Raw genomic sequence first — 12,445 nt, forward strand, 5'->3', positions numbered from 1 at the left:
TACCTCAAGATTAGATTGCATATCTTGCTGAGTATATCGTCAGGAACACACTTAGAGCAGGGTTGTTCTCAACACTTTGCCAGTTAAAGGAAAAAGAGCTGCATACATAAATCTTGCAAAGATTATCCATGCTGTTCAGACCAAGACCATACTTAGAATAATTGATGATAGCGTTGTAGAATTTCTGGCTAAGATTGACCGGGCAATCCATGAATTTTCAAATGATGGAATGCTTCTAACCATGAAAAATGAAATTCTACGTGGCATGAAGTATAATTGGGAGGAACGCCAATTCTGAAAGATAATGGACTCAAGCACCAAGAAGCAGTTCTTCAGTTGGACCTCCATATTAATTCATTCCAGGGGTTCCGTAATGCACGCACGGTAGATATGGCTAAGAACGAGGATGCCATCAACAATTAGATAATGCGAGGGCACGTCTTGAGGTAACATTGCAATGGCGTAGGTTTGATGGGTAATGTGTTGCTCAGTGATACTCTATTGTTTGTGTGATTGAAATAGTGATGTTTGTATGATTGATATAGTGAGTCACACTCACTGATGCACTTCTTTTGGACACGACACTGGTGTTTGCTAATATCCCTTGTTGTAATTACGTGATGTTTGCTTGACTATCTCAAGCACTTCTTGATATTAAAATACCTATTTCATTTGAATGCACCACTAGTGTCCAGTCACAATATTCTTTCTTTTAATTTCACTTATATACATTGTGTTACCACAGTAAGAGAATTTGATATATTATGTGATTGTTATTAATATTTTAATGATTCACTTTGGCCCTGCTCTCGTATATGTATTCAAGTGAAACTCTGACGTGACAAAAAGTCATAACTAAGCAAAACGAGATATTTTGCAGAAGGAAGCAGTTCTTATGCATACTACACTTACAATGAGTTAAGCTTATTGGTTCCAAATTACAAACTAAGGAACTACTTCCCCATCTAGAAAACCAGTAAACTGATGAGGAAACCTTTGCACCTTTGCTTTCAGTTGTTTCAGTTCTCTTAAATCCTCCACCCATATACTGTAACTTGAATTCTTAAAGAGAACATCACTAGACACTTCCTTATTTTCAATTAAATCTATGGCATATTTCTCAAAATTTTCAATCTTATCCCACAATAGAGCCAACTTGTTAGTGTCTCTCTCGCTTCTAACACAATTCAACCAGTCCCTTGCTTCCTCCACTCTGGCCCAAAAGCATGAATCTTGGGTCAAACTAGCAAATTTGCTCCTCTCCTTGTTTTCTTCTTTACCAGTAGTAACCGTTTCATCCTTCCACCACCTATCAAAAATCTCATATCTTCTCTCTCTACCATGCTGTATGTAATGGCCCTTGGTTCTATGCATCCCCTTCCCATAATATTCAGCAATGTCCAGTGGCTCAACCAATAGCTTATAGAAGTGTGAAGTATAGACCCACTTGGCTCTCTTGTCAAAATCATGAGGTAGCTCACCCCTTTCCAACATGTCAATAACGTTGTTCCAAAACCTGGCAAGCTTGCAACGGTTGATGTTGACTTTCATGCCCCTTTTGGAACTGGAAGAGTTCCTGCTTTTGAATGAGTCATAATAACCCATTTGGTCATCTTGTTTTTCGCACCAAGTCTTGTACCATTCTATTTGCGCTCTATAAGGTACCACCTTGGATAAGCTCAGTGCTAGGCTTGCAGCATTCAGGGTTGGTGAAGGACCCATTCTCCTTGTTGTCTTCAGACATTCCTTGGCGGATGTAATAGCTGATTCCTGTTGGTTACATCACAGTAACTTGTTCAGTGAAAATAATCATGAATGGATAACATAACTATATAAGTGAGAAAGCACTGCAAAAATCATAGACACTGCTTTCCCAATAGAGTCCCCCTTCAGTTCTTGAAATTGTTTAGTCATAATCACCTTAATCTTTAACTCTACCAAGATTTGCAAAATGTCCTTTAATCTTTATTGTTAAAGAAAAATGTTGGAATAAAAGGACAGACTAAAGTGAAGAAATTTTGTAAAATCAAGAAAAAGTGAGTGTTTTGTAAATTTAGGGACTAAAGTGAAAGATGGTCATGCTGTGTTTGGATATACATCCCAACACATGGCTTCTGCTGAACGTGGATCTATCGTGAGGAAACATGTTACCACACGTGTGGATAATCTAAGAAAATAAGTGGAGATTTATTCTTCCTACTTTGTATGAAATGAAAAAATAGATTCGAATTTGGTATTTGAAGGTTTAAAGAAGAGACAGGATATTGTCATCATCCGCCTATTGTAAAAGCTTTAAGTTGTTTAGGTGATACTGTATAGGCCCACCTAGCACCACTTAAATCTTTTAGAATCTGAATCTACGAACCCACAAAGCTTTAACTGTTAGGTACACACATGAATCATTTTATATTACATCTATTATAGATATTGCAATTACCTGGTTTGCTATGCCAGAAGACTGAATGGCCAATTCAAGCCCTGCTTCATAGCTCGAATCAGGAATGCTCTTTTGCATGGAGTTGCTCTGATACAATGTTTGTGCAGACATTTTATTGACATAATCCCCATATTTCAGATGGTCCTCAATACTACTAGCTGGAGAACTAGTTGCAAGCGTCAAGTGCATCATCTTTATAATAGCAGCTGAACTATCCACACACACGGCTCCTTCTTCTGAGACAAAAAAGTAGCTCCCAAAAGGGTGAAACAAAATTGGCACTGATGTTTCTCCATCTTGTGTTGCCGTTTCCAAGTAATCTACTACAGCAGTGAACAACTTATCTTTCTCTTTTTCAGATATCTGATTTGCAAGCTTCCCCATATCTGGTGAAGTCATCGACAAGTGCCAAAACTGTAGCAGGGAATTTAACTGAGTAGAGAGAGAGGTTATAGGGGCAAAGAGCAACCTTGGCATTATGTCATGCTTTGACACCACGTGGCAGAAGTTGCCACCCCATCTTTCTTTGAAAATGATTTGGGAAAAGGACTCGTTCCCAAGCAATGGTGCCCCATAAGTGATGCACAATACTGACACTGATGAAGAGATGGATTGGAGGTAGGACAGAAGCCAGAGTGTGCACAAAGAGGCAGTGGCTCCTCCAATGGAATGTCCAGTGATGACAACTGATTTAGTGTCTTTGCTTCCCACTATTTCCAACATCTGAATTGCAACGCTAATTTTCAACAGTTAGTTAAGAATATGAATAACAGAATAAGATTCCAGTGAAAGAAATTTGAAGAACAAAAGAAAATGTTATTTAAAGATTTTAATATGAATAATTACTGATGAATAAAAACTTCGGATTTTAACTTCATCTAGTATGATTTACCAATTGAAAAAGAAAAAGCAAAGGTTACTCTCAAAATTGACCCATAAAGTGGTAATCATCTAATTAAAAATGGCCATTGCTCCGATGGACCACTCCATAGGTGATCCACTATACACCGTTTATTTTCAGCTGTCAGATCAATTAAGGTGCAAAGTTTTATTATACACTCTCCCATATTATAACTTTCCCCTTCTTCATCTTCTCTGTAATCCTCTCCCTCTCTTCCTGCAACCTCCATGGTGCCTCCGCCGCTATGTGCCGGGTGCCGCCACCACTTTTTTCTCCTGCTTCTCATCCGTACTCTCCCTCTCCCGCAACCTCCGATGGAACCTCCAAGCCACCGCTCGCACCTTCACTTTCTATCTCTGTGAAAATCAAAACCCATCCACTATCTCTGAAAATCAAAACCCAATTCTTATTCTTATTCAAGAATAAAACAAACCCATAAATTTAAAACCCACCCCATTACGGTGCATCGTATTTTTCCTTCCTCTTTCTTATCTCGCCACATCAATGCAAATCAGGAATTTGAAAAGCATGGTATGGCATCAAGCAGAAACGGAGCGTATCAAACATTTGAACCGTAAATTAGGGATTCAAATTCACATGTGTCTCCCTCGCTGCGGCAACGAACAAAACTGAGGCAGGAGACGGCGGAGGACATTATTCTCCCTTCATTGTACAGAACCTTGTTGAAAAAAATGCAGATCCATCGGAAAAAACTTGCGTCCAAAAAAATAAGGTTTCACTTTTATGAACGCAAGAACAAAATTGTAGAAAAAGTTTTTGATTTTTTACACCCCGGTGTTGTTGCTGATAACTCACTTGCCGTAGCCGTGTCGCTGGAGGTGCCGATTCGGAGTCGCAGGAGGCCAAGATCGGCAATCACTAGGATCTCGTTGCGAACGGTCAAGATGATGGTGTCGATGACGTCGCTAATGTCATCGTCAACGGCGCGATTTCAGAGTGGTTGAAGGCTAAGAGCCCGCAGTTACAGGAAGAGCTCATGGTCAATGTTGTGAAGCGGAAGTGATGAATCTGAAGGAGATGACAAGAAATTAAAAGAGGAAAAAAACGTCTCCGCCGCCGGTAATTTCCACGCACGGCAAAGAGCGGCGGAGGCATCATGGAGGTGGTAGAAGAGGGAGAGGATTACTGAGAAGATAAGATGGGAAAAGTTATAATATGGGAGGGTGTATAATAAAAATTTGCACCTTGATTGATCTGAGGGCTGAAATAATAGTAGTGGACCACCGGAGCAATGGGCATTAAAAATACATGGTATGGTACGACTTAAAGTTACGGTCCTTTGGCGTGAATTGTGAAAATGAAACTCTTTTCTCTGCACACGTGAAAAGGTCATTTTCAAAATTAAGCCAACTCTTTTTGTTCAATTTGACAAGGTGAGTCAAGAGTGCCCACTACGCCAAGGCTCGAGTCTTGTTTTCTTGCTCCCGACTTCGGCATAATAATAGAGATTTGATGTGAAGGGGATATCCTATTCTGCTGTGATAATTATGTGATCTAAAACAACTATGGTAATAAAAGTTGGATCTAACCCACCCAAGTCACAAAGACATGTTTCAGATATAATATTTTTCACGTGAATATTTTTTATGTGTTATCTAAATCTTATTTTATTTTGCAGTTTTATATATTTATTTCTAAATCCTAGTATAAAAAATCATCTCTTTCTTTAACATCCCGTTAAAGAGAAAGAAGATGAGCTTAATTTGAATGCACTCTCGGTCTAAACTGTCAACTAATTAAAAAGCATAATAAATATAATTTTTAAAATGATTATTATAAAAATCAAATAATTAATCATAAAACTCGTTGTGAAAAAAAAAGTGTAATAGAGTTTTACAGAATCATCCCATATAGTATTTTTCCAAAGAAAATAACAAATAAAATGATACATGAGTATTTAAAAATGATTTATGAGGGTTTCATTTACCGGTCAACTAATGCTGGTGGAGAGTGAAGACAAATTGTTGCGTCATAGATATTTGTCCATTAACAAACGCCATCTTAGACATGGCAACAAAATTTGTATCCATGAATACGCATTTTAACACGTTCCGACTTTAACGGATAATCCTTAAGTTGATTCGGATTTGAGTTTAAATTTTTCCAATAATCAAAAAATCGAGTACATATACGAAATTACTACATGCTTTCCGACCCTCAATCCGGACATGTCCTGCCACTAAAATTTTTGAATAATTTAATAAAAAATCTAGAATTTTTATTATTTGTTAATTTTATTTTAGAATTTTTATATAATTTAATATTATTTTCTTAATGATTTTTGTAGACACATGTGCTATAATAAATTTATTAACATATTTAAAAATAAATATTTAACAATTAATTTATTTATTCTAAAATCAATTTTTTAATATTTTTTTTAAAAAAATTATTTTTTTAATTTAAATCGGACACGGAAAAAAGTCTCGGAGATAAATTAAAAATTATTTTTTTAATTTAACCTGCCCATCAAATATACTTATGATGACATGTCAGAGAATTGGAGTGGGAGACAATAACCATAATGATGAAGGATTGAACGAGGATAATGGAAGTCTTTCTTTACGTCATTATTTACTCTGCAAATTGATCCCACTCTCATCTTTTTTTTATGGCACGATTTGCTTGGTGATGGCGGCAACTGTTACTTAAAAGTATAAGTCGACCATTTAAAATTGCCAAATTGGAATCTTGGAGCATTTAACATTTATTTATTTATTTTGCTTATAAATTGTTTTAGGCACTGATCAAGGTGGCTTGGTTGTTAGCCGCCCCTTTATAAAACGATAGCCCATAGGGACCCATGTCTGAGAATATGAGGTCATACGGGACCGTTCACATTGCAAAAATGTTTTTTGCTTTTTATACATTTATTATGATTATTGTAATTGATGATAAATACGAAAGTCATCAATCATCGCCGAAACAACGATACAAAACGGACACGGAATGCAACTTTTGGGTTAAAATTCAGATGCAACTTTCTCGACAAAAAATTGCTGTATAATAGAACAAAGGGACGACATGTTATTGTATCCCTAATATAATAATTATATTTCGTTTTTCAATTAAAAACTGCACTTATCTTTTTAACTAATACTTTTAGGAACTAATAAATATTTACAAAATAAAAAAAAACATATGAAACTTTAAGAGTGGGGATATTTGTAATATAATTGACAGTTGCTTTGATGACATTTAAAGTGTTAGGGCACTATAAATAAAGAGGAATTGATGAAAATTAAATGTTTAAATAATAATAGTAACATCAAAACAACAATGATATCTTTTTTCATTCCCATGTACCAAGAAAACAATAATGATATAGTATAACATACACCACATGAACACATAATAATTTACCTATTTTATATTCCAAAACTTAGTACTTATAATTTATTCTAAGATTAGCTCAAACCTCAGTTGGCAGACTTTAGTCTATATTTCGAAATTGGACGGTATTTCCATTTCATTAAATTAATATGCTATCTTTTATCCCTTTTCAATCATAATTATAATAAATTAAATTAATTATTTCAATTTCTTAACAAAAAAATCCCCTTGTTTTATCTTTTCTCTAAGCCTCATTCTCGTACCTTTTGAATGTTTTACCTTTACCTTAATAATTTATAGTACTAAATAGTTATCTAAATACGCTGCTGGTAAAAGCACTTAAAGAATTGAAAATTGAGAACGAACCTGGTTCTGGAAAGAATTGAAAAGTGAGAAGAAGAGATTGAGCATGCCGGCGTGAACCATGACCGGCTCCTCCCCTTCCTTGCTCCGCCGCGACGAAAACAGAGGAACACCGCCGATGCTGTCCAACGGAATCAAACTTCTCCAATTCGGGTCGGACTCGCCGGCCATGTGGACGCCGGAGAAGGCGACGTAGACGGCGGCGCCGACGCGCTCCGTTACGAAGGTCCGGAAGGGAGTGGCGTTGGCCTGGCTGCAGAGGCGCCATGACTCCGACAGCAGCGGCGTGGACGAGACGAAGGTTGCGAGCATCTCGCGGGACTCAAACCTGCCACCACGGATCGATTCGATTCTACTCAACTCAATTGCTTCCACTTTTCCTCGAAAGTTTCGAGGCTTTGAATTTTCTTTATTTTAATTTTGCTTTTGGAAAAAATGAAGACCGAGGAAGGGAAGAGATAGATAGAAAGAAAGAAAGAAAGAAAGAGTGAGTACTTACGGTGAAGTTTCGTTGGAAGCCATGCGCATGGAAATGAAATAATGGGTTTTTTTTTTCTTCCTTGTTTCTTACGTTGCTGTTGTTGGAGTCTTGCGGAGACTGGAATTCGAGAAACTTTGAATGAAAGAACTTGAATTTGCTACCTTTTGAATATTGCATATATAAGCTCTTAGACCACTTCAATTCTTTTGCTTTTTCTATTTTTAAATTCAGTACTATAATATAAAAAGTAAGAAATCTATATAGAGATTAACTATTAACGCGCTGATAAAAAAAAAAAAAAAAAAACTAACGCGGGATGGATCAGGTGGCAAGAGTATACTTCTATACTAGATACGCCATTTTTATAATGCTATGACTTTAAGTAACTTTAAAAGTGTGTTTACTTAGTTTGATGAAATAATTATGCAATGAATTTTTATCCTACGAAAGCTTGCATTATAGTTTTAATTTTTTTTTAAAAATAAATAAATTAAAAATATTTTGATCAATTACTTAAAGGTTTTCAAGACAAAATTAAAAAATTCTTGCGTTATTTTTAAAACTTAAATAAAATTTATAAAATATTTAAGTATTATTTTAATATTCTTAATTTATTTTATTTCTATATAGAAGAAAATAAAACCTATTGTGTACTGTTTTAGTAAGTATATATATCGTAACTCCAAGGAACCGGCAGTGACTTCTGAATTAAAGTTACGTTGTGGTCAAGATTTTATTATTAAAAAGATTTACTCATGTGTGAAAAATAATGTTATAATAATTACCGCTTTACATCAAACCTATTTTTTAGAAGAAGAAAAAAATATTAGTTTGAAAATGGATAAAAATTACTCCACATTATCATCTCACGATTTACTCCTATAAATTATAAGAATGAATATGATATAGTGACATATGCAAAAACAGATCCAGCATTTTTTTTAATATTTAATTGACTTTGTCATAACTCATAAGTCTTTACCTTTCATTTTTCAAATTCCGCTGGTAAATAAGCATATAAATTTGATGTCCCCCAAGTGAAACGCAAACGCGTTTTGAAATGACATGAGTTACCGAACTGCCGTCAACACACACAAACCCAGTCAAACCCTCTCTCTCCGTCCTTTGTTAACACCTCTGAATTTCACGCGGCATTTGGATACACTTTTATATATATATATATATATATATATATATATATATATATATATATATATATATATATATATATATATATATATACTAGGGGAACACTCTCTCTGTATATTTTAAATAAAAAATAAAATAAAAGAGAGAAAAAATATTTAAAAGTTAAAAAAAGTAAGAAAAGGAAACAACTAACTAAAAAGCAGTGAAATAGTTGTTTAAAAAAATGATGGAAGATAAAATTGTTTAAAAATTGGTATACCAAATGGGATAATTTTCATTATTCTTGAGTTATTTTGAATGTTTTTCGTTGTCAAGAGGTCTAAGCCCTACCTATTTAGGTGGAGTGGCTAATGATCATTCTTTCTCTTAGATTTGATTAAATAACTGGTGTTCTTAATAATTATAGATAAAGATATTGGAGTACATTCTTAAATTTTAATATATATGATCAGGGATATATTTGTCAAATTTATAGTTTTAGATAATATTACCTATTATTCTATTTATAAAAATCAATTATCTAATTCATTACGATTAAAAAAAATATTCAATTTAGTTTATAATAATAAATTTGTCCTTTATATATATATATATATATATATATATATATATATATATATATATATATATATATATATTAAAAATATCACTATCAATGATACTTCTCTCTTCTAAATACATGTTAATATAACCTCTATCTTATTTAACTAGGAGTATTTTTTACCCAAAAATAATTAATGTATTAAATAATATGGATTGAATTTTATATAAAAAATAAAAAAAACTTTTAAAAGGTTGAATCTTATGAATAGGAACAAAATTATAGAGATAGTGATTTAAAAGTTTAGGTAGAACAAAATTAACGAGAAATAAATTTGTTTGATTTTAAAAATAAATAGAAATAAATATCTAGAATAATAAAGTTGATAGATTGAAATTACATACAACCCAAAACATAGATATTAAAAATGCAATTAAACCTTTATAAAATAAAGCTGAAATCTTATGTTTTCTGAAATACTCATAGCTTTTTTTTGTCCCAAAAAATTTGCTGTTGTAATTTCACTTGGGTAGTTGAGCTTCCATAAGGTCCAGCTACCATTTTAGCTTGCTTATTGAATCGTGGACTCGTTGCCCAAAGTAACAGAATGGATCCACGTAAGTGGGCCAAGTCTCAGACTCTTTCGTATGTTTTTCACGAACCATTCCGTATTTTCCTTTTCTTGATTCATGTTCATTGCTCAGGTTGTCGGATTCGTCTAACTTGGGTTGGGTTGAATTTTTGTAATATTTTATAGATCCATTCTTGAGTCAAATTAACTTAATTGGATTTGAATATTTTTTTAAAAATTAGAATTATAATTTATTTTTGTCTATAATTTTTAAGCATATAACTATTAGATTAAATGTATTAAAAAAATCAAATTATGAAAATATTTAACTAATAGAATTAATGATTTTAATCTTAATATGATATTTTTATTTTAAATACAAATAAAATATGATATTAACATTTAAAAATATAAACAAAATTAAGACTGAAATAAAAACAACTTTAAATAATTATAGATAATTTAAATTAATAATTTAATAAATTATGTGAAATAAAAATTACTAAAATGTTTTATGTTTAATAATTAATAATTAATTTATATATAATAAATTAAATTATATGAGATGGTTAGATCGAATTAAAAAAAATTATTGTCTAACTCATTCTTAATGAAATAAGATTAGTATAATTCAATTCAAACACTTTAAAAATTCAACCCTATTCATTTAGCGACACGCCTTCAATTTGAAAAGAGGAGCAATTAATTAGCACTTCAGCGTCATCACTATCATGTGCGTTAAACCAGTTTGCGTGAAGACCAAACCCCGTCCACTACATTTTATCACCTACTCACACACAAAAAAATGTATCACCTACTCTTCTTCAAATTCAATATCTCTCGGTTAATGTGTATCTGCATTTTAACAACAATTTTCAATTATTCATTTGTTTTAAAAGAAACAAAATCACTGAAATTATCTTGTTTCATATGTCATGATGTAAAAGATATTTTAATTAATTTTTAATTTTTTTATACGAGTTGTGATAAATAATTTTTTTATAGTAATTTTTAATTTTTTTTTACATTATTTAAAGTAACATTTTTTAAAATATTAGTTTCTAATTTTTATTTTTTTATATTTTTTCATTTTTATTTTTAATATATTTATCAAGTTTTCTAGTTATTTTTTTAAATAAATTATAATTTTTTTTATTTTATATTTTTCAACTTCTTCGATAATTAGTTTTATTAACCCCTTATAATTTAATAAACCAATTTTTCAACCTTTAGTTATCAGCTTCTAACTTTATTAGTTTTTTTAGCTTCCAACTAACTTTTTAAATAGTCATTCCAAGCATAGCCATAATCTAATTTAGCATGTATATGTAACCTTACAAATGTTAAGCATCTTTTAACACACATTTTTCAATAACAATTAGTCCAGTAAGGATACAAAATGTAAATTCGAATCTCACTCTTAATATAAGTATCTTTAGGAAAAAAATTCAACTCACTTAAACTTAAAAGAAAATACAATTTAAAAAAATATATTAGAAGTTACAAGAACAAAAAATCAATATACTAAAAACATTAAATTATTTAACACTTATTTTTAAATAATTACAATATTTTCTTATAACTAATATCACATTACCAGGGTTTGAGTTATTACCTAAAGGTGTTCACAAGGATTTGATCATTTTTTAAAATAAAAAAAAAATTTAATAGAATGATGTACATATCCAACCTTGAACTCAAAACAATTACGTAAGTTGGAAATTTTGTTTTCTTTTTCTTCTGAAAGCAATATATTGAATATTGTCTAGTATCCATCATTTCCGATTAGGACTATTGGATATTGAATCTCGTTTGCTCTTCCTATAGATACTTTTAACCGTTGGTGCTCTTATTTCTACGCATTTTACCACTCCAATAGAAATTCCCTTTGTCCCGATTGTATTACAGCTTAGTAGTTTTCACCATTTGTCTAGGGTTAAATCCTTGTAATTTAATGGCAAACTTAAAAAATCCACCTACAAGTCAAAAATTGTGAGATTAATTCCACAGGTATAAAATCACTAAAATGAGTTTCATTTTTCGTAATATTTTTGTTTTTGTACACAGGCCAAAAACTCGTTGCTTATTATTGATCTATGCGCACAGTATTTTTGAATTTGAGTCCTTTATAAATTGCGCTAAATACTTAAGAACTTTGTCTCGTTCAGAGGAAACTATGATGAAGTCCATTATAACACCGATCAGAGCCCACAAATTGACCAACGTGGCAGCACCTGGTGGACTCGCCAGTGGAGTTGGAGTTGCTGTCCACGTGGCGGGTCTTGTCATTCGTACTGACGAAATACTTTTTTATGGAATTTTTTTTAACTTCAAACGGATATAACTTTTGATAGGAATGTCCGTTTGAAGCCCATAATATGTCAAAATGCTCGAAATTGAATGAAGAATCCCTTGGCAAATTCCCGAAGGGGATTTGGTCAATTCATGTTTCCAAAAAATGGATTTAAGATTCAACCACCCATTTTTTTAATCTTAAATCCTATTTTTGAGCTACTTAGAGACATTTTTTAAAAAAATGAGTTGACCAAATTCTATTTGCCAAGGGATTCTTCATTCAATTTCAAATATTTTGACATATTATGAGCCTCAAACGGACATTCTTATCAAAAGTTATACCCCGTTTGAAG

At 32.3% G+C, this 12,445-nt stretch overlaps 1 protein-coding gene and 1 long non-coding RNA gene across 3 annotated transcripts; both read right to left on the reverse strand.

The window, feature by feature from the left end:
* Positions 1-816: 816 nt before the first annotated feature.
* On the reverse strand, positions 817-7,714 carry LOC114413244 (lipase-like PAD4). 2 transcript variants are annotated; one of them, XM_028377525.1, is made up of 4 exons: positions 7,555-7,714; positions 7,059-7,383; positions 2,438-3,160; positions 817-1,770 (listed from the first exon to the last, which is right to left on the reverse strand). In XM_028377525.1, the coding sequence occupies exons 1-4, from the start codon at positions 7,581-7,583 to the stop codon at positions 946-948; spliced, it is 1,902 nt and encodes a 633-aa protein (XP_028233326.1). In that variant the 5' UTR covers positions 7,584-7,714; the 3' UTR covers positions 817-945. The 2 variants fall into 2 exon arrangements, with proteins under 2 accessions (XP_028233326.1, XP_028233327.1); XM_028377526.1 differs by lacking the exon at positions 7,555-7,714 and having other exon boundaries at positions 2,438-3,173; positions 7,059-7,181.
* On the reverse strand, positions 3,366-7,052 carry LOC114413245. The gene is made up of 2 exons (XR_003666882.1): positions 3,791-7,052; positions 3,366-3,694 (listed from the first exon to the last, which is right to left on the reverse strand). It is a non-coding gene; the product is annotated as an uncharacterized LOC114413245 (long non-coding RNA).
* Positions 7,715-12,445: the final 4,731 nt, after the last annotated feature.

Source organism: Glycine soja, chromosome 5, assembly GCF_004193775.1.
Source record: "Glycine soja cultivar W05 chromosome 5, ASM419377v2, whole genome shotgun sequence".
Lineage (NCBI taxonomy): Eukaryota > Viridiplantae > Streptophyta > Magnoliopsida > Fabales > Fabaceae > Glycine > Glycine soja.

Bases quoted from the DNA above. Each gene is read 5' to 3' on its own strand.
- LOC114413244 (XM_028377525.1), bottom strand. From the start codon at position 7,583: ATGCGCATGGCTTCCAACGAAACTTCACC. The intron at 7,384-7,554 runs GTAAGTACTCAC...CCGTGGTGGCAG, and splicing joins GCTTCCAACGAAACTTCACC to GTTTGAGTCCCGCGAGATGC. The intron at 1,771-2,437 runs GTAATTGCAATA...TGTAACCAACAG, and splicing joins CTTCTGGCATAGCAAACCAG to GAATCAGCTATTACATCCGC.